The sequence below is a fragment of the Haliotis cracherodii genome, unplaced genomic scaffold, assembly GCF_022045235.1.
Source record: "Haliotis cracherodii isolate W230 unplaced genomic scaffold, xgHalCrac1.p SCAF_7, whole genome shotgun sequence".
Taxonomy (NCBI): Eukaryota; Metazoa; Mollusca; class Gastropoda; order Lepetellida; family Haliotidae; genus Haliotis; species Haliotis cracherodii.
Window position 1 is genome coordinate 13,457,780 of NW_027266330.1, and position 22,366 is coordinate 13,480,145.

Genomic DNA, 22,366 nt, shown 5'->3' on the forward strand with positions numbered 1-22,366 from the left:
TCTACCATATGCTCAGATCTTTGTTTAACTGTATCGAGAACTAAGATCTGATTTCAATGAGATCAAACATAATTGTACTTTTTAAGCATATTGATTGGTCGTTTGGTCTGCCTCCAAGCACTGGATTTTCAAATGAGTACTTGACTGATCGCTTAATCGAATTTATTCTCTTTGAGGCGAATTTGCTTATGGTGATGAAAATTAGGATATTCTAAGTTTATATACTTCTTCGAAGTGAAAGATATACTTTTTAAACAGACAGGGTACCTTTTCTAGAATGTAGGCTTCGAGTTGCTTCTTCTCAATGTCCTTGAGACCACGAGACACGACCGGAAGTCGTTTGCTGAGGTCACTGGTGTCAAGGCCTTCCTTCCGAGACTCTGGAAGAAGAGATAGGTAAATCCATGTGTATTTCATGTATGTGAACTTTGTCCTGTACGTATGCCTACACAACAATATGATATACTTTAACGTGTCTTCCGTCATTATAGTCCTGTGAAGTCTTCAGCAACCCATGCTTGTCGTAAGAGACGACAAACGGGATCGGGTGGTCAGGCTCGCAGACTTGGTTGATGCATGTCCTCGTTTCCAAACTGCGTGGATTGTTGATCATGATGTCAATCACTGGATTGTCTGGTCCAGACTCGACTATTTACAGACCGCTTTCTTTCAGGGGTAAGTCTGGCCACAAGACACCGTATTCATCAAGTATACCCAGCCTTCATCAACACCTACATCCACTCTATTCATCAAGTTTACCCACCTATATCCACCCTATTAATCAGGTATACCCACCTATATCCACCCTATTAATCAGGTATACCCACCTATATCCACCCTATCAATCAGGTATGCCCTCCCTATTCATCAAGTGTACCCACCTGTATCCACCCTATTCGTCACGTTTACCCACCTATATCCACCCTATTCATCACGTTTACCCACCTTTATCCACCCTATTTATCACGTTTACCCACCTATATCCACCCTATTCATCAAGTGTACCCACCTATATCCACCCTATTTATCACGTTTACCCACCTATATCCACCCTATTCGTCACTTTTACCCACCCATATCCACCCTATTCATCACGTTTACCCACCTATATCCACCCTATTTATCACGTTTACCCACCTATATCCACCCTATTCTTCACGTTTACCCACCCTATTCATCACGTTTACCCACCTATGTCCACCCTATTCATCACGTTTACTCACCCTATTCATCACGTTTACCCACCTATATCCACCCTTTTCGTCAGGTATACCCACCTATGTCCACCCTATTCATCACGTTTACCCACCTATATCCACCCTTTTCGTCAGGTATACCCACCTATGTCCACCCTATTCATCACGTTTACCCACCTATATCCACCCTATTCGTCACGTTTACCCACCTATATCCACCCTATTCGTCACGTTTACCCACCTATATCCACCCTATTCATCAAGTGTACCCACCTATATCCACCCTATTCATCAAGTGTACCCACCTGTATCCACCCCATTCATCACGTTTACCCACCTATATCCACCCTATTCGTCACGTTTACCCACCTATATCCACCCTATTCGTCACGTTTACCCACCTATATCCACCCTATTCATCAAGTGTACCCACCTATATTCACCCTATTCATCAAGTGTACCCACCTATATCCACCCTATTCATCAAGTGTACCCACCTGTATCCACCCTATTCATCACGTTTACCCACCTATATCCACCCTATTCGTCACGTTTACCCACCTATATCCACCCTATTCGTCACGTTTACCCACCTATATCCACCCTATTCATCAAGTGTACCCACCTATATTCACCCTATTCATCAAGTGTACCCACCTATATCCACCCTATTCATCATGTATACCCACCTATATCCACCCTATTCATCATGTATACCCACATATATCCACCCTATTGATCAAGTTCACCCACATTTGTCCACCCGTATTCATCATATATACCCACCTTCCTCTCTGAGGAAATCAGAAAGAAACAGGTGTCCCGTCAGGTGAAGGATATCGCAGAATTTCTCGTAGGCTTGAGCTCCTCGCAGCGGCAGTATGTCCAGTAGGAGTCGCACCTTATCCTGGCGTTCAGGCGCTGCCTGCCAAGTGAAATAAGACCATGTCATAACTGTGTGACAGCACTACATGCATTAACACGCACTGGTTTAACCTTGACGAGTGTATCCACTTTATGCTCATTTAAAGCAAGGACAATACGAGTGAGGAGTGTACTGATCCTTGGGTGACATGTCGTGACAGCCTAAGCCCAACTCGGCCCTGGAACCAGGAGCGTGACGCCTTGTACGCGGTGTTGTCACGTACACTTTAAAGTAACATTTATTTGAAGCATAAATTAGAATACATAACACACCTTATAAGTGTTTGTTTGTTGTTTTACACTGCACTCACCAATATTCCAGCTATATGACGGTGGTCTGTAAATAATCGTGTCTGGACCAGACAATCCCGTGATCGACATCATGAGCATCGATCCACGCAATTGGAATCCGATAACATGCATCAACCAAGTCAGCGTGCCTGACCACCCGATCCCGTTGGTCGCCTTAGACAAGCATAGTCGCCTTTTACGGCAAGCGTGGGTTGCTGATGGCCACATTTGAACCGGATCTTCACGTGTCACCTTATTAGAGAATTAGAATTCGACAATCAGAGGTAGTTATAAAATAATTATTGTTCATCTAATAATACGAAATTATTAAAAGTAAAGCCAAACAAACATGTTTTGTTCTTACAAAGGGAATATTTAAATAAATAAATATATTTATCAATAATATAAGGGTAACGCTATTTTTCAGGGCATTATCATCTGCAGAAGCCCGAGGCCTTCCATTAACTGCCCGACAAAGGAGCTATAAGGCATACTACTAAACAGTATTTCAGTCCATCATAAGCATTAGCTTATATTATAGCTAAAATGGATAGAATTATCATAAAAACGTCCGCATGTTATCAGAAATGAGCTGGCCTCTGTAACTTGATAATGCCCTCATATTACTTGACGACGGGCCATTATCAGGCCCGTTGTTAGGTGACGTCATAGGATAGGGATAAGTGACGTAACGTTCAATAGTGGTTTGTTCTATGACGTTTCCATATTTGTAAAAGTGGGTGACTGCGTTGATTGCAGTAAATGTTTCAAAATCGACATTGTTGTTTCTTTTTATTTGTTAACAATTTCCATCCATTTTAGCTATAATAACGGTTATGCTATTTTTGAGGGCATTATCATTTGCAGAAGCCCTCGGTCTTTTCAACTGCCCTCCTTTGTCGGGCAGTTAATGGAAGACCTCGGGCTTCTGCAAATGATAATGCCCTCAAAAATAGCGTTACCCTTATAATCGAGTATGGTCCAGACAATTCAGTGATTGATATCATGAGCAACGCTCCACGCCGTTGGGGTACTAGGACACGCACGTCACATCACAAACATTAGCTTATAATCGAGTATGGTCCAGACAATTCAAGTGATTGATATTATGAGCAACCCTCCACGCCGTTGGGGTACTAGGACACGCAAGTCACTGAGTCTAACCACCCGATCCATTAAGTCGCCTCGGACGACCACCAGCAGAGGGTTGCTAGGTACCAGCTCTATAGCTCACTACCCACGTGTTCAGTTTTCCGGGCTATCATGCTATGGTTTCTTTTGGGACGCGTTCTCTATTTGTGGACTAGGTTCTGTCTGAGCAGGTTTCAAATGAGTCATTCAAAGCCCCTTTGTTTCCCTGCTAACTCACATTTCTTGATGAATATCTATTTGGCAATCAGGGGTTATCTTGCATACACAACATGACAATGTCTAAGTTTTACAAATGACAATAATTAGACAACCAGCCAGCCAGCCAGCCAGCCAGACACATTTATTCAGTAACAAAGGCCATCGGCCCACAATACAACACAATACAATAATATGTATAAGGTATTATCCTGCATACAAGGGTATTTATATTACATCAGTGTTTTCTCATTCCTCATAACATTATTTCTCTTCAGCTAAAACTAGTCCAGTATAATAGATAGAGTCAGTGAGTATCGTTTTACGGCGCTTTTATCAATATTCCGGGGACACCAGATATTGGCTTCACACATTGTACCCATGCTAGTACCGAACCCGTGACGAGCGAACGCTTTAACCACTAGGCTACCCGACCGTTCCTATTATATATAGAACGTCTATCAGTTGTTCAGTTGTTAAATAGTCTGTTTAATATAGTGTATTTTGCTTTCTAAGATGAGCGAACTGTCCACATATCATCATCATATGGTATTCAACTCCCACTAACTTCTTATTAGTCTTCAGACAAACTTCACAGTATCTCTCTTCATAAGTAATGTTTGTGTGTCTTCCAATCTCAACATATAGTCTAAAAGTATTAGACCATTTTTTAATGAATGCCGCTTATGATATTGAGGTATGTTTGTTGTTATATGATTCACTATTGAGCAGTGAATTTTATGTTTGATAATAGTTACACTTTGATGAATGAGTGAGTGAGTTGGGTTAACGCCGCTTTTAACAGTATTCACGTTATATCGCGGCGTGTCAGCTTAATGTGGGAGGAAAGCCCGAAGTGATGCAGGTCTCAGACGTTTACCACTTCGGTGAAACCCACGAGCACGGGTATGGTGCTGACAAACCTAGAAACATAATCGGGGCGAACCGGGATTCGAAACCACAATCATAGGTTTCTGGTTTGCCAAAGAGACGCAACTCTGCACATCGAATCGCGGCGCCTTAGACGACTGGGCCACCCGTGCACTATGATGATGGCGGATGATGGCTAGTCTTGATATAAACTGCCTGAAAGCTTTTGCTGAAACTTACACAAATTACAAGCCCAAGAGCAAGACTGGAAACGGACACCCATGCATCATTGACAATCCAGTGAATACACCCATTCTATTTGGATACATGCCCTAGATCCATTCGCTACACTAGTTCGTTCGGAGCCTGATATACATTACATGACGCTACGAACAGCCGTCCAATCACATTACGCTTATGAGCGAGAGAAATGTTGTGCAAGGTGATAAGAGAGATGGTGACGTCACTTCCGAAACGAATCTTTGGTTGCGAATGTGTCGTGGTATTTATTATAACAGAATGGTGATATACCACAATGGATAATCGAGGGTGTTTTAACAGTATTTTAGTTATGCCACGTGGTCTTGTTCTCCTGAAAAAGGGTATCATATCAGGTGTACAGCACCGTCACTGTTGAAGTTAGAACAATATACTTGTAGACCCATCATATAAATCAGTAAACACCGGTCAAAGTATGGAGACAAATAAAGAACCTTTTAACCCCACCACTCCTATTATGAACAGACGTTGTCGGGAGCTTCCAAGTACACTGTACGCCGACGAGTGAGATCAAGGGGCAGCGGAAACACGGCGCTGTAGGGAGATTATGTCCTGATTGCCAACAACTCACGCTAGCGTGATTTACTTGACTTAATATCAATATCCCAACACAACCGGTCGATCCAATCGATCGGACCACGTTGTCAACGGAAGACTTTAGTCAATTACGGAGAAGATAAATATGCTGGTGTGAATTCAACAATAGTAAGACAGCATGAGCTTGTAGCACTTCCAACACACCTGAAGGTGGTATTAAAGGGGTTTTCATTGACGACTTGAATTTGTGAAGATGTTTTGAAGACACCATCTGTTAACACCACTTTGACATTTCCCCGGTCAAGAAAAAGATTACAAAGATAAAATCCAACCCATGAGATTTCCTTATCCTATTGGGACCACGTACCAAGCGATCCCGGTCTCCCTGTTTCAGAACTCACTCGTCCGGGGTTCGAATCCCAGATTTGTCCCCATCATAATCTTTGTAAATCTCTATAAAATCAGACCTTACACTCAGATGATCGGAAAGATCTGAGGACACCCCAGAGAAGGCAGCGTCTGTTAAACCCTGAGAGAACTTTGACCTCCCAGTCAAAATTGAAGGATGGGTGGATTATTAAGCTCATCAGACGTCACCTTTCTGAAACAATTTGTCATCATTTCTATACCACCTCGATTCAGAAATTTCCATAAACCCACACAGAACACATTTGCTTTTTATACCCTCGATATTACACCATTTTTGATGGGATGTCAGTGCATTCAGAAAAGACAGGATTTATTCTTTTGCATTCGGAATTCCTCTATTATAATTGAAGAAATTAGTTATTCGTGTCTGCATGCTTCGTTCAATCGTTCAGAGGATTCAGAAGCCTTCACGCTGATTGGCTAATTAGAGAGTTCACCTCAAGTGTCCTCCGATCTGTACTCAAAATGTCTGATTTGTCATACTGGGGTTTCACCAAAGTGGTAAACATCTGAGATCGCTGTCACTTCGGGCTTTCCTCCCAAGGCAAACTGACACGCCGTGATATAACTGTAATACTACCCAACTTTCTCACTCACTGATCCCGTTATGAGTGAGTAGAGAGTTAAACTCAATTGTCATAACAATAACAGCAACATAATACACGGATCTGGGGCGCAGCATCGCTCTAACAGCCACCCGCTCTGCTGCTGGGCAAGTAGTTTAAAAAACATGCACTGACTGGCATTTCTTTGTCCGAAATATCCATTAATTTTGCCTTATCATTATAATGCATTTGTATAAATCAAGAATAACTGCATCGAGGTGTAATTTACAAGTATTTCATACGACAACAAGCAGTGGCGGATATGGTCGTCATTTGCAGTGCCACATTATTTTCTGTGATCAATAAATTACGAAGCCATTTTTTCTCGAAATACTTCCTTATTGCTTGTTTCACTGCCACAAGTTTTCCTTCCCCGACCCATGACTCGGCGAGATCTGTATGAGATTCACATCTTTTGCACGGATCTCAGTTTATGACAGCAACGACTGGATTTATCTCTGCATAGCTCTCCGCTGGCTTGGGGCGTTGGGACGATGTGATCGGCGAACATATGGCACAGACGTATCGGCGAGCTCACTGATCAGTCTATTCCTATTGTGCTCCCATAAATGGGCATCTAGTTCTTCTGTAAATTTTTAAAGATGCATATTTACATTCCTACAGTATATAACAGAAATACAAGAACGTATTCATATTAACGTTGCTCTCCAACCTTTTTGTTTTTCTTGCATGTTTATGTACACTGTCAAAGATGTTTCCAATGTCACCATCAGGGTAAGATGAATTATCAGTTAACATCACGTCAATATTAACACAACATTATTTTTACAATTAACAAAACTGTGTGTGTCAATTCGTATTTGGATAATTCAAAACATTGAAATTCAATAAAAAAACTATTTTCACATGGGTTCCAAATTGATACTTTCTCACTGGGATTAAAAGGTGTCACGCGATGGAAAGATTCTGTGGTTCCGAGGTGACAGGTGTTTGACAGGTGTGTTGAACCACATGGTTGTTGATAAGGGCAGTTCTTACCATTAATTAAATTAGTGAACATTTTTGAAGTTTTGTATTCGCGATCTGTGAACCACTTGATGCAACCCACTAAGGACACGTGGCAACTTGATCTTAAACGCATATAGGACGCACATGCAGTCAGATAATGAGTCAACAAAACAACACGATTAACAACTGAATGGACTCCTGAAGATCCGGGGTAGAACAGGTCTTCAGCAACCCATGCTTGCCGTAAAAGACGACCATGCTTGTCCTAAGAGGCGACTGACGGGATCGGGTGGTCAGGCTCGCTGACTTGGTTGAAACATGTCATCGATCCCAATTGCGTGGATCGATGCTCATGATATCAATCACCGGATTGTTTAGCCCACTCGATTATTTACAGACCGCCGTCATGTAGCTTGAATATTGCTGAGTGTGGCGTTAAACAACAAACCAACTACTAAATGAGTAATTCCTAGTTTGAACAGGCCCAAAGCAACCTAAGAGGCGACTAACGGGATCGGATGATCAGGCTGGCTCACTTGGTGGATTGTGTGTTATCGTATCCCGAAGGCGTGGATAGTTGGTCACAATATCAATCACTGGATTGTTTGGTCCATATTCCATCACTTACAGCTGGAATATTGTTGACAACACACAAACATCAGGAAAAAACAAAATTGGGAAATGTTTACTATCAACCACGGACTTTAAATATCATTTTATATAAATCCGTGCCGAACGATTTTATCCGTTTCCCCAAAAATCTTTACTTTGATACAATCGGGCCTTCACTCTACAGAAAATCGATTACATGTGTAATTACATTGCTTAATGGTAATTAGAGTTTGGCTGTGAAATAGGTTGAATTTATGACACATGCAAAACACATTTGCAGACTAAATGCCAAACATAATCCGATTTGCAAATCCCCGATTGATATCACCACGGAACGTTCTGAAACAAACACGCCCATACGCGCAGGTTCTCTCGACATGACATAAATATGTTTGTAGTGTGTTTTGAAACGAACACTGCTGTGTAATAACGGGGATAAGCTTTAAGCTGACGTAATCAGCAACCAAATATTGATAACGTGTGTGTGTGTGTGTGTGTGTGTTGGACGTGAGGGACCCACTGGTTTTAACGAAATATTCTGCAAAATAATAACACGGTACACATTGACGAATTGGCCGTCTCGGTTTCAAGACCATGGGAATAATATCATAATTAGTTCATTTGTTGGACTCAAATATCCATAAACTATTTTGTTATTTGACAATATTACGCGTTTCTTCTGGATTACAGTTAATTATTATAATCCACGTGACCGATTATCCATATCAAATAATCAACCTTTTTCATTCTTGTTAAGGGGCGACGGGGTAGCCTTGTGGTTAAGGTTTTCGCTTGTCGCGCCACAAAGCGTTCTATTCCCTTCATTGAAACGGTTCTTGGTGTCGTCTATTATTATTATATTGGAAAAGGCAAGGTGAAACCACCCATTCGCTCACCTATCCACATTGTCAAGTATTTTCAAATATCATTTGTCTTCGTGTACTAAAAAGTGAACTAAGTGAATGATATTTTACGTCGCAGTCTGTAATGTCAGCCATATCACGGCGGCCTGTACATAATCGAACCTGAATTCATTCAAAACAGTGGTTGATAGCATGAGCACCAAGTCTGCTGTCCAGGTCTTAAACTGTAGGGGCGGTCGGGTAGTGGTTAAAGCGTTCGCTCGTCACGCCAAAGACCCTGGTTCGATTCCCGACATGGGTACAATGTGTGAAGCCCATTTCTGGTGTCACCCGCCGTGATATTGCTGGAATATTGCTAAAAGCGGCGTAAAACCATACTCACTCAAACTGTAATAAAGAATAAACAGTTAGGCGTTATATTTTTTATATTATTGGGCTTACGGTGCTAATAATCAGAAACAAAATGTGGAAAAGAATGAATTACATTTTTATTATCGCTGAACCTGAAAGTTTCATTTGAATGTTAACTCATAAATTGTTTCCCTGCCTGATATAATACTTGTTCTATCACCCACAATTGATTGATGAAACATCCAAAACTCCCTGGTTCAAGCAGTGTGTGGCTTGTTACTGTGTAGAGCTATAAAGGTGTTAATATTCCTGCCCCATTTCACATAAAAGTAGAGAATTGGAAATTTTATCTGTTCTCATCATAAAACCACAAACTAATGATTAAAGGGTCTATTTTTATATCGACCACCGACCAAACGTTTTGAGAAAAATACTACAAAAAGAGGCATAAAAAGGCTTTCAATTAGATTATGTACGAGCTCGTATATGTCAATATTAATAGTGTACGGTATACCAGCTGGACCATAAACATCTTAAATCTATTCACGTTTCTCTCTGACATGACATTTGTGTGAAATCTAGGTGGTTATTTAAAAAAATTATTACTCGAACCTAAAAAGTGCAACGCGAACTGGAACACGAAACATGAAACCGCTGCATGCATGTAAACACACTTCAACTGAACCTCGTAATGGCGTGCAGTGCCGCGTCTGACGTCGTCCTTTCTTCGAGATTCCTGCATTTAAATTTTCTATCAGATTTAAACACTTTGAAGTCGTAGTTTTATCAATGATCTGTATGTATTTGAAATACTTCCCAACCTACATATACGATTTCTTCTAATCTGTCTGTGCTGCGTGCATTTTCGGTGGTCGAAAACTGGACCACCAATCTTGACAATGCCATGGTGTTTTGAACATAGATATTGAATACCGATGCAACGCACAATGAAAGCACAATGATTGGTTGGCTCGCATGTAGGTTATTTTCCAAAGGCGTACCTTCTGTTGCCCCCAATGTTGGCCCACTCCTACTGATGGTAAAGTGAGTGAGTGTGTATGGTTTTACGCCGCTTTTAGTGAGTGAGTGAGTGAGTATGGTTTTACGCCGCTTTTAGTGAGTGAGTGAGTATGGTTTTACGCCGCTTATAACAATATTCTAGCAATATCACGGCGGGGGACACCAGAAATGAGCTTCACACATTGTACCCATGTCGGGAATCGAACCAAGGTCTTCGGCGTTACGGGCGAACGCTTCAACCACGAGGCTACCCGACCACCCCCTGAAGGTAACGGATTCGTTGAGAATGTGGTTATTTGTTTAACTGTTGTTTAACGCCGCACTTAATGGCAGTCTGTAAATAATCAGTCTGGATCACACAGTCCAGTGATTGACATCAAGAGCATCGATCTACGCAGTTGGGATACGATGACATGCATAAACCTAGTCAGCGAACCTAACCACCCGATACTGTTACAGTGAGGGATTGAGTCGGGCTGTGTGCCGCCTTGAACAATATGTCCTGTACAACCGCTTGTCAGCTTAAAGCTAAAGTGGTGCAAGTCATACAGCGCTACAGATACCGACCCATCCCAACCCCTCCAAAAAACACACCCCAAAACCAAATACAAACAAACAAAAAAACAAACAAAAAAACAAACAAAAAACAAAATATTCAAAACCCAATTACTTTCAACTGACTTGCGTACAGAAACGCATGTTTGAAAACAGCACGCGTAAATACCCAATGAAGCTTTTTCAGCATGCGCACAACGGAGCTAATTTCCGAAACACAATTACGAGGTAATGTACTTTCCGAGTCAAGCCTCGTTATATACATCTAAAACTATTATTTCAAAAAATTGAAACCTCAAAATGCGTCCTCATTTTGGGAAAAACCCAATAGAGTGATGAATAGATGAGTGAAAAAATATTAGTTACCCAATGAAAATAGAACCCTTCGAGTAAGAATTCCATAGCTCAAAATATTATCTGGGGCTCTGCATGACGTTTACTACGAAACCTGGGTATGGCGCTGATACATACTGCAGGTGTAGGACGATGTTCAGGCCAATCTGGGATTCGAACCCACGACTAGCTGATCCTCACCTGGTAAGGGACGCAACTCTGCAAAGCGTTTCAGAAATCGGTCACTTGAATAAAACATATGTCAATCTCACCCAATCAGATTAATGATCGCCTTTTTCAGATACAAGCGGGATACCAAAATAGGAAAATGTGTAAAGTCAGCTTTAGACCTACTCCGTCATGTGACATTATTATTGCTTCAAGCCGCCTAAACACGCACTCACGTACGTAACCACTCACTCACACTGCGTGACAAACCTAAACTGTCTTAATTGGCTTTATTCCTATTTGCAAACCCCGTAGAGACCCGGGTGCGAATTGGTCCCCACCACTCTATTGCTGGTCGTACGAGGGACTTAATTAAATGAGGGGTCAGACTCTGTGACTGTGTCGACTGCGTAGTTTGGAACCACTGCTACTTCCAGCATGTTCAACTTCTTGAGAACATCTTGAAGCTGAAATAATCTGCCTTTGGCGTTAAATGACAAACCAAAATAAAATATTTTGTAAAACCAGTATATCAATTTGGAGGGTTAATGATGTCATAAACGGGTCTCCACGCTCCACTACCTCGTGTCATATATATTTAATTAGAGATGCGGCCCGTGAAGACGCCGGGGTAGAAAGGGTCTTCAGCAACCCATACTTGCCGTAAAAGGTGACTATGCTTGTCGTAAAAGGCGACTAACGGGATCGGGTGGTCAGGCTCGCTGACTTATTGATACATGTCATCGATCCCAATAGCGTGGATCGATGCTCATGATATAAATCACTGGATTGTCTGGTCCAGACCCGATTATTTACAGACCGCCGTCATATAGCTGGAATATTGCTGAGTGCGGCGTTAAACAACAAACTAACCAACCAAATTAGAGATTCGGAGGTAGTGACTATGGTTTAAGCAATATTCTAGCAACATCGCGGCGGGGAATATCGGAAATGGGATTAATACATTGTACCCATGTGGGGAATCGAGCCCAGGCCTTCGGAGTGACGAGACAACGTTTTAACTTCTAGGCTGCCCCTGTCGCTCATCAGGGCAGTGGGCATTCTGTAAATGTTTATTTGCGACAGGGCCATATTTGAAAAGAGGGAGAGGAAAAGGTTGATTTTGTTTTATATATTTGGCATTAAATCAAACGAACATCTAATAAATCACCAACTCAAGTATGCAAGAGTCAGTTATCATGTTTACTGGACGCTGTAACAGTGTTATATGTAAAGCGTATTGGTGAAACATGTCGCTTTGTCACTTCGTGATTTGGGTATAACGCACCCCCTTTTTCAAAATCCTGGATCCGCCCCCGGGAAGGAGAGACGGCAACAGGAAAAGACACTGACAGGTACAGATGAGACAATGAGTGATAACCTACACACATCCACCGACCACATCGATCAGACACCCCAGCTGTGATGTACTGCTCTCTAAACAAATACATCAGTGGGAGCTGATTAATGCCAGACGTCTATTGATGCCTACACTATAAGTCCCCTTACTGACGACCAGCTTATTATATAACGAATTCCGTTGGCCCCTTGGGGATACCGGGTTAAAATAAGACCCCAGCAACCTCTACTTGCAAGGGGCGACTTAATTGATCGGGTGGTGAGGCGCGGTGACTTGGTAGATTGCGTATCATCGTAACCTGTATCACTTGATTGTCTGGTCCAAACCAGTCAACCAGCTAACAAGTCACCAGTCAACCAGAGGGTGAAATCATGAGCAAAGGTTACGTCTCATTCTTAGGCCAAAAGTTTGTTTCTTGTGCAATCCCTAATGTCACACACACGCATTCACGCACGTACGCACGTACGCACGCACGCACGCACGCACGCACGCACACACACACACGCATAACGATAATGTATGAATTTCACACTAATTCAGTTAAAACGTTTCAGACACATGTCCTTAAACAGTCGACTTGTCTTATACGTTCCATCTTTTTTCCATATTATTATTAAATATGTTTTAGTCCGCAAAATAAATAAAATTAACGAACATAACTGTTTAATTACATGTAGGCATTCAAATATCTGCCGTCCTCATATTGGTTTGTAGCGATATCGCGTCATGAATACACGGAAGCCTCGTGACTTCCACTTAACAGCTATCCCACACTATGACAGAACTCAGTTCAATGTGTTCAATATCAGCAAATTTGTCGATGGCAGGCCTTCCAAACGCATTTCGGACGCCCCGCTGACCGTTGTTCAGCCTTGAAAGAGTGCTTTAACCCGTTAATCGTTTTGGATACCCTGCCATATCAATACTCCGATATTTAGTACAAATACAATATATAGACCGCCCATGACAGCTCGACTCTACTGACAGCGCAGCGCCGGCCACCTTACCAACAGGGGTGAAGGTCACCTGGCTGAAATTAAATGTACTTCCTTTAATCCATCGCCAATACATCACAGGTCTCGTATACTATGTTCCCCCATCTTTCGGGCCGTCATGTACTGACGACACCGATAAGCTTAATCTAAAACGTCATCAAAATTCTCCCGCTCCACGTTCTCAAAAACTACCCCCAGGATAAGAGTACAGTAAACTACGGTTATATCGAACACGCTTATAACGAACTGACGGATATAACGAACTTACTTTTTGGTCCCGACTACTTGCTGTAGTCATGCTGTATATGTACTTATAACGACCTACGGTTATAACGAACTAAAATTAGTAGTCCCTTTGAGTTCGTTATAGCCGTAGTTTACTGTATTAGTTAAACCTCCACAGTTGAGAGAGATTTGTTGGCTCTAATGGTCGACCAATCAAAATGTGTTTCAGCAGGTTACAGAACTGATAAGGGAGGTAACTCTTCCGCGTGACCCCCGATGTGTTTTGTCTTCTTTTTGTTTGTTTATTGTTTAACGCCGGGATAGATCCGGGTTAGAATTGGTCTTCAGCAACCCATGCTTGTCGTAACAAGCGACGAACGGCATTGGGTTGTCAGGTTCAGTGACTTGGTTGATGCATGTCATCGTATCCCAGTTGTATAGATGTTCAGGAGATCTACACAATTGGGTAGCGATGACATGCATCAACCAAGTCACCAAGTCTGACCACCCGATCGCTTTAGTCGCCTCTTACGACAAGCATGGTTTGCTGAAGACCTATTGTAACCCGGATCTTCGTGGGCACCTACACGTATTCTAACTCTTGGCCCCGTACCAAAAAGTGGTCGAAGCACACTACGACCATCGTGAGTCTATGTTAAACTAGGCCCTGTTTCCTACGATGGTACACGCTGCTAACCGAAAACAAACGCTACAAATATATTTTTCAGGCAAATGAAACCACCAACTAACAATCAATATTATCTTCCGAATCACGCTGTTGTGTCTCTAAGAGCTTATCGTTACCCACTTGTGGCCACGTAACCTCAGTGTTTGATCAGTTACTGTAACCTACATACCTACAAAAACACAATCTCTAATATCCTTGGGTAAACATGTTTTTACAACATCTTGTTCCGTCCACTGAACACCCAGCGCAGGCAACGATACGTATAATATAACAGTTTAGCATAAATGCCTATGAAAAATACAATCTTGAGCATTTATCTGTTTTCACAACACCTTGTTGGTACACTGATATTCCAGCACAAGCAACGATGCGTGAAACAGTCGGCATAAAATCCTATAAAAAACGAATCGTTCAATAATCTGTTATTTCAATCTCTTATCCTGTACAGGGAACTGAACCTCCAGGAAACGATATACATTACACACCTGATAGGATAGTCGGACAATGACCTTCGTATGTGTGTCTGTTTCTTCTTTAACGGCGCACGCAGCAATATTTCAGCAATATGACAGCTGCTTTTGAATATTAATTTGGACCAGTCAATCCAGTGATTGATATCGTGAGCAACGATCACCGCCGTCACCAAGCCAGACCACCTGATCCTTGACGTCGACTCTTACAATGAGCTTAGTTGCTGGGGGCCACTTAAGCTGGAACATTTAACCGGCTAGGACACCGCAAATTCGGCTTAGCGTATTCATGTTTTACTTAAAATCAGGTTTATCAGGCATTGCGTAAACAGAGATTATACGAGTATGTGTGTCGTACTGATTTAAAGGAACGAGTGTCAGAACTCTTGTATTTCTCGAGCGAAAGCGGAGGTAATACATGAATTCTTACACGACGTAAAATCAGTACATATATGTACATGCGAGTGATATAATTTCTTTTTGTGCCCCCCTTTAAAATATAACGCACTGATCACGACCGCCGCCTTAGAAAACCACAATTGTCGGATGACACCAAAACCTTTAGCTATGACGTCACTTCTAATGTGACGTCTTTCCGACCTTACATCACAATATGATTAACATAATACAATTATTTAAAAAATAGAAAATAGTGAAGAATAACAGGGTAGAATAGAAGACTTGAACCTTGGCTAATTTACTAGTTCGCCTCAAACACGTCTGGTCATGAGAAAACTGGAAAGCTTATATTCGAACAGGGTATTTCCTGCCCCTACCTCCGAACGTTCATCATTCCGAGCGGTTTGGGTAGTCTAGTGGTTAAAGCGTTCGTCCATGACCCCAAGACTTTGTTCGACACCCCAGTTCAATGTGGGAGGCCCACGACTGTCCTACGCCGTGCTACTGCTTGAATATTACTAGAACGGCGTAACACCCAACCCACTCACTCACTCGTTTGTTTGCTTGTTTATTGTTTAACGCCACACAATATTCCCGCTATAGGTAAATAATCGAGTCCGGACCAGACAATCCAGCGATTGATCTCCTGAGCATCGATCCACGCAATTGGGATACGATGACATGCATCAACCAAGTCAGCGAGCCTGACCACCCGATCCCGTTAGTCGCCTTTTACGACAAGCATGGGTTGCTGAAGACCAATTCTAACCCGAATCTTTTGTGTGAGTGAGTGTGTGTGGGGTCGGGTGGGGTGTGGGTGTGGGTGTGGGTGTGGGTGTGGGTGCGGGTGTGGGTGTGGGTTGTTTGGGATGGTGATGGTTGTATTGAGAGACAGAAATACTTTTAGGCCCAGTGAGTCTGACCACCCGATCCCGTTAGTCGCCAGTCACACGCACACCTTCAATCCCCGCCCCACCCTACCACAGATCTGTGTAGCTGATCTCTCCAAGGGCGTGTCCCACCAAAGGGTGTATTTGTTTTGGTGACAAGAGACCACAAGAAGATCTACCCCCTGTAATGTTTGTAGAGAGATCAAAGACTGCGTTGTCATGTTGAAGGACTGAGACGTTGCTATAACTAGGGCTATGCCTGTTTGTCTCACGCTCAGCTTAAGGTGAGACATAGCTCTGTAGTGCCTATAGGTCGACAGTCGATATCCTGGATAATTCACCTTTGACTTATATACATGTTTTATAGATATGATACGTGTTTGAGGGTATAAATGGGGGTAAAGTAAACAGATTTAGACGGAGGGGAATAAGTGGATCACACTCAGTAGCCTTGGTGATGCATGTCGTCGTACCCTGAAGACCGATGCTCATTATATCAATCACAGGATTGTCTGGTACAGATTATTTACAGACCGTCGTCATAAAGCTGAAATGTTGCTAAATGCGCCGTTAAACAACACACAAATAAGGACATATTGTATTTAAACCAAAACGCATGACTCCGATCATGTTAACTGGCCAGTTGATCAGAAAAAAACCCTTTGAATACCCCGCTGAACAACCAAACGATCCGGGGTAGAATAGGTCTTCAGCAAGCTTGTCGTAACAGGCGGCTAACGGGATCGGGTAGTCAGGCTCGCTGACTTGGTTGATGCATGTCCTCGATCCCAATTGCGTGGATCAATGCTCATGATGTCAATCAGTGGATTGTCTGGTCCGGACGAGATTATTTACAGACCGCCGTTATATAGCTGGAATATTGCTGAGTGCGGCGTAAAACAACCAACCAACCAACCAAACCAACCAAACATTCGTGATAATGAAAAATGTAATAATTGTATTTCAGAACAGCTCATTCGGAAGGTACCGCTGATCAGCACTGTCTTGGCGCTGTGTTCTATCTTCTTTTCAATATTTTCGAAAAGAACAATCGCGATCGGGGTGAAGCTGGAATTCGAATCCATGATCAGCGGATCTTACATAATAAAGGGACGTAATTCTGCATAGGTCTCTTGATCAGGTGTGTCTTCACATGTTAGACACTTAACAAGTTTTAAAATAAATCACGCCAGTAAGTAGTTTATTGATTGACATGTGAATGTATTCCCACACATATTTCACCGTGTCGAGAGAAATAAAAAATACTAACATGCAGAACAGAGTTGGCAGTCTTAGTTAATGTTTTGTCAGGGTAATACAAGATCGTTATGCTAACACGCGTTGAATGGGAATTGGCATCAACTGGACACGTGCTCTGTAAATCACCCTGGATCAACAAATGAGAAAAAAAGATTTGACAAACGACAACTCCATGTTGAGAATTCTCATAAGGCTTGGCTGTAATCGTTGGGTAGCACTCGTGAAATTCCGTTAACGGAAAGACCCAAGTGTTAAATGTGGCGTTACACATTTTCACCTGCAGCTGAGGGAGGGATGGGAGTATGCGTGAATTTTGTATTTATCTGGTTTAGCCTCCCACTGATAAACTTGGTTTGACTAGCTTATTAGTGCCAAGTATACCATTTTAGTGCCTTTGGGGTCTATGAGAAATATAAAATGTAAATTGAATATATTTGGTCTTGTTACCATACATTACCTGCCACTCATGATCTTACAATTTATACACTGTAATCGCATTGCATTTGCACCTGCTTACGATTTTTTCATCTCGAGACTCTTAAGGTGTCGCCAAATGAGGTCACGTGATATATAAGAAGAAACCTTTCTTTCACACATAAATAACCTTCTAGATAAATAAAATTAAAACAAGAAAAAGTTCCCTCCCTCAAACAGTTCCGAAGAGACCCTGAGAAACAGGAATATTTCTAAACCTGTTTATATATTACATTGGCACAGTGTATTTATTTTGAAGGATTAATTAAGGAAATGATGTAATGAACACTCCCTTATGTATGTAGATACATGTACCAACAGTCACTGGTTCGGATTAATTAACCTTGACAATATCAATACCGGTTCGACGACATATAGCTGGCATATTGCTGAATACAGCGTTAAGTCAACTAATCAACAATACGAGTATTACGTGACAGTACTTTGGATCGAGACCAAATCTAAATATTTAAAATGAATCTTAATGGAGTATTGCATGTTGAATGATTGTTCCTTCCAAGAAAGCATGTTTTCAATCCCTGGTAGACGTACATAAAGTCCCGCAAATAAAGCTACACAGAAGGTTAAGTAAAAAAATACAAGGAAACCCGCGACTATGACTATTACAGATTAGAATTACAGTCTACGTTAAGCCCTAGGAGACCATATTGATGCTCAGCGTACCATGGGACAAGACTGGCAACATAGCAGGGCCTGCTACTTTCATTCTGTTGCCACTGGCCGCATCCGGAAACTGATCACGGCTGATGGAGCTCGTGCTCTTGTCCAGTCACTAGTTGGTTGGTTGGTTTGTTGTTTAACGCCGCACTCAGCAATATTCCAGCTATATGACGGCGGTCTGAAAATAATCGAGTCTAGACCAGACACTCCAGTGAGTGACATCATGAGCATCGATCCACACAATTGGGATCCATGACATGCATCAACCAAGTCAGCGAGACTGTCCACCCGATCCCGTTAGTCTCCTCTTACAAAAATAATCGCCTTTTACGGCAAGCATGGGTTGCTGAAGACCTATTATATACCCCGGATCTTCACGGGAGAGACAAGCATGGGTTGCTGAAGACCTATTATATACCCCGGATCTTCACGGGAGAGACAAGCATGGGTTGCTGAAGACCTATTATATACCCCGGATCTTCGCGGGAGACAAGCATGGGTTGCTGAAGACCTATTATATACCCCTGATCTTCACGGGGATACAAGCGTGGGTTGCTGAAGACCTATTCTACCCCGGATCTTCACGGGGATACAAGCGTTGGTTGCTGAAGACTATTCTACCCCGGATCTTCACGGGTTCCAGTCACTAGTGATGTGTCGACTTGTAACAAGGAATGGAAACAAAACTTTGAATACAAGGCGAGTGCATGGAATTGGCGCATTAAAAATACGCATATATTATTAAAGGAACCCTCCAGTCTTTAAATTTCAGAGAGAAAAGGGTATGAGTGTAGGCTGCTGGAGCTGGGGAAGGGATGAGTATTGACTGCTAGAGCTGGGGAGGTGATGAGTATAGACTGCTGGAGCTGGGGAGGGGATGAGTATAGACTGCTAGAGCTGGGGAGGGGATATGGATATCTATGCCACTGATCAACACAGTTCAGCATATCTGAGGTAAACAGTCGGGGTGATTTATGTGTCGTAAAATGCAATATGACAGTGAAGTTGGCAAGCCCTCGTCTCGGGAACTGCGTGAAGAGGACAACACTTGGTGTCCGTGAGTGTAACCGTCATGTAATAACAACGAGGGTAAATAATCGGAGACAATGGGGTTGACTAAGACAGTTGTGTCCACCCGCATAAAGACATGGAGCACGTGCACAATGGACTTATGGGTAATAAAAAGAGAGAGGGCTGAACGTATCACTATTTCTTTCACGGGGAGATGGTAGGAGGGTTTGGGGCCCAGACGTGTAGTGGGGTGTGGTGGGCTTGGGGGGTCAGGACATGTAGTGGGGAGGCGTGAGGTGGGATTGGGGGGTCAGGACATGTAGTGGGGAGGGTCGAGGTGGGATTAGGGGGGTCAGGACATGTAGTGGGGAGGGGTTTGGTGGGGTTGGGGGGTCAGGACATGTAGTTGGGAGGGGTGAGGTGGGATTGGGGCTCAGGACATGTAGTGGGGAGGGTCGAGGTGGGATTAGGGGGGTCAGGACATGTAGTTGGGAGGGGTGAGGTGGGATTGGGGGTCAGGACATGTAGTGGGGAGGGTCGCGGTGGGATTGGGGGGGTCAGGACATGTAGTGGGGAGGGGTGTGATGGGGTTGTGGGTTCAGGACATGTAGTGGGGAGGGGCTTGGTGGGGTTGGGGGTCAGGACCTGTAGTGGGGTGTGGTGGGGTTGGCGGGTAAAGACATGTAGTGGGGAGGGGTGTATTGGGGTTGGGGGTCAGGACGTGTAGTGGGGAGGGGTGAGGTGGGCTTGGGGGTCAGGACGTCTAGTGGGGTCGGGGGGTCAGGACGTGTAGTGGGGAAGGTCTTGGTTGGGGTTGGGGGAATCAAGACGTATAGTGGGGAGGGCGGGGGTGAAGACAGGGGGTAGTGGAAACGGGATGTAGTCAAGATGGGGTGGGGAGAAGCTGTCAATACAGGCAATGGGATAGGGTGTCGGACTGGAATAGATAACGATTGGGGATAACTGTATTGGACAGCAGGCTTACAACGGGAACTAGGTGAGTCGGGCGGGAGTTTTGGCGGCACTTATTTGGCATCAAGGCTTTTCAACATATAAGCTGTGATTTATCGCGTAAGCGTGTGGTATACTGCTTAACAAAAATAAATGATTTGATCAGATATGATATTACACATGGCGTCAGGTTCCCGGTGGGTGTCACTGTAGCCGGTCCTGGTTGCCAGGATAGAAATGCAATATCTTCAAAAAAGATTATCTCTGGTCGAGTAGGTGATCTGAAAATAACTAATCAGAGTCTTTGGATGGCGTTTAGGACTTGGCAACCTCTGTATGTTACAACGTGACGGGGCTTCTGCTTGACCCTTCAACGGGTGGAGGGCTGAACACGTAGGTTTTGAGTTATGTGCAGGCATATCATGTTTCGCGGAATAGGATTAAGGCGAACGACGACAGGATTATAAGACATAATCCTGAGACGTCGGAACACACAGTGAAGATCTGTTATACAAAATACCATGTCTTCAAATGAAACAAATGTCTCAAATTCAAAAGATTGTAACCGACAACACTTTGAAAAATGTGTTATGTGAATACATTGATCCCACTTTGTGTGGATATATCAGCTGGTGTGTAATAAGTCAAAAGACTTACTCAGTACTCTCCTCGTGAAGGGCAAGCAGTAGGCCTGACACGGCCTTTGTTACGACACCGAAGACGTTTCATTGTTTCACTTCAGAGTGTATGTCACGGACTTGACTCATTGGGGTGAGGTAGTAGTGTGTGAGTGTGTGTGGAGGGGTGTGGGTGTGGGTGAGGTAGTAGTGTGTGTGTGTGGAGGGGAGTTGGTGTGTGTGGGGGGGGGGGGGGGTGAGGTAGTAGTGTGTGAGTGTGTGTGGAGGGGTGTGGGTGCGGGTGTGGGGGTGAGGTGGTAGTGTGTGAGTGTGTGTGGAGGGGTGTGGGTGCGGTTGTGGGGGTGAGGTGGTAGTGTGAGTGTGTGTGGAGGGGTGTGGGTGCGGATGTGGGGGTGAGGTAGTAGTGTGTGAGTGTGTGTGGGGATGAGGTAGTAGTGAGTGTGTGTGGAGGGGTGTGGGTGCGGGTGTGGGTGTGAGGTGGTAGTGTGTGAGTGTGTGTGGAGGTGAGGTGGTAGTGTGTGTGAGATTGCGTGTGCATTTGTGGGTGTGTGTAGGTGTGGGAGTTGAGGTGGTAGTGTGTGTGTGTTCTGGGGGTTGTGAACAATGTTTTAGGGCTAAAACACTGCCACAAGAATATGTTTCTCTGACACCATGCCCCACATACACATGCACATACACACTCACTATACACATGCGTCTTTTACAGTTGAGTAATCTTAATCCCTGGAGTTGTGTGAGTGTGGGGGTGGTGAGGTGGTGAGGTGGTGAGGTGCATATTACAGAGCTTCAAATCGTACAATTTCTCTCCCAGAGAGGTAAAATCTGGACATCACTCTCCATCAAGGTCCTGTGAACAATGTTTTGGGGGCTAAAACACTGCTACAAAATTAGGTTTCTCTGACGCCCCGCCCCTTATACGCATGCACATACTCACTCAATACACACACAAGTCTTTTATATTTTAATAATCTTAAC

The 22,366-nt window shown here is 43.3% G+C and overlaps 1 protein-coding gene across 2 annotated transcripts in view; it reads right to left on the reverse strand.

Moving 5' to 3' along the window:
- The window catches only part of LOC139448412 (uncharacterized), a 43,783-nt gene that overhangs the window by 2,795 nt on the left and 18,622 nt on the right, over positions 1–22,366 (reverse strand). For both annotated transcript variants that reach the window (XM_071229965.1, XM_071229966.1), the window contains exons 3-4: positions 1,983–2,121; positions 268–380 (exon numbers count right to left, since the gene is read on the reverse strand). In XM_071229965.1, the coding sequence (XP_071086066.1) occupies positions 268–380; positions 1,983–2,121 (252 nt within the window). The remainder of the gene's footprint in view (positions 1–267; positions 381–1,982; positions 2,122–22,366) is intronic.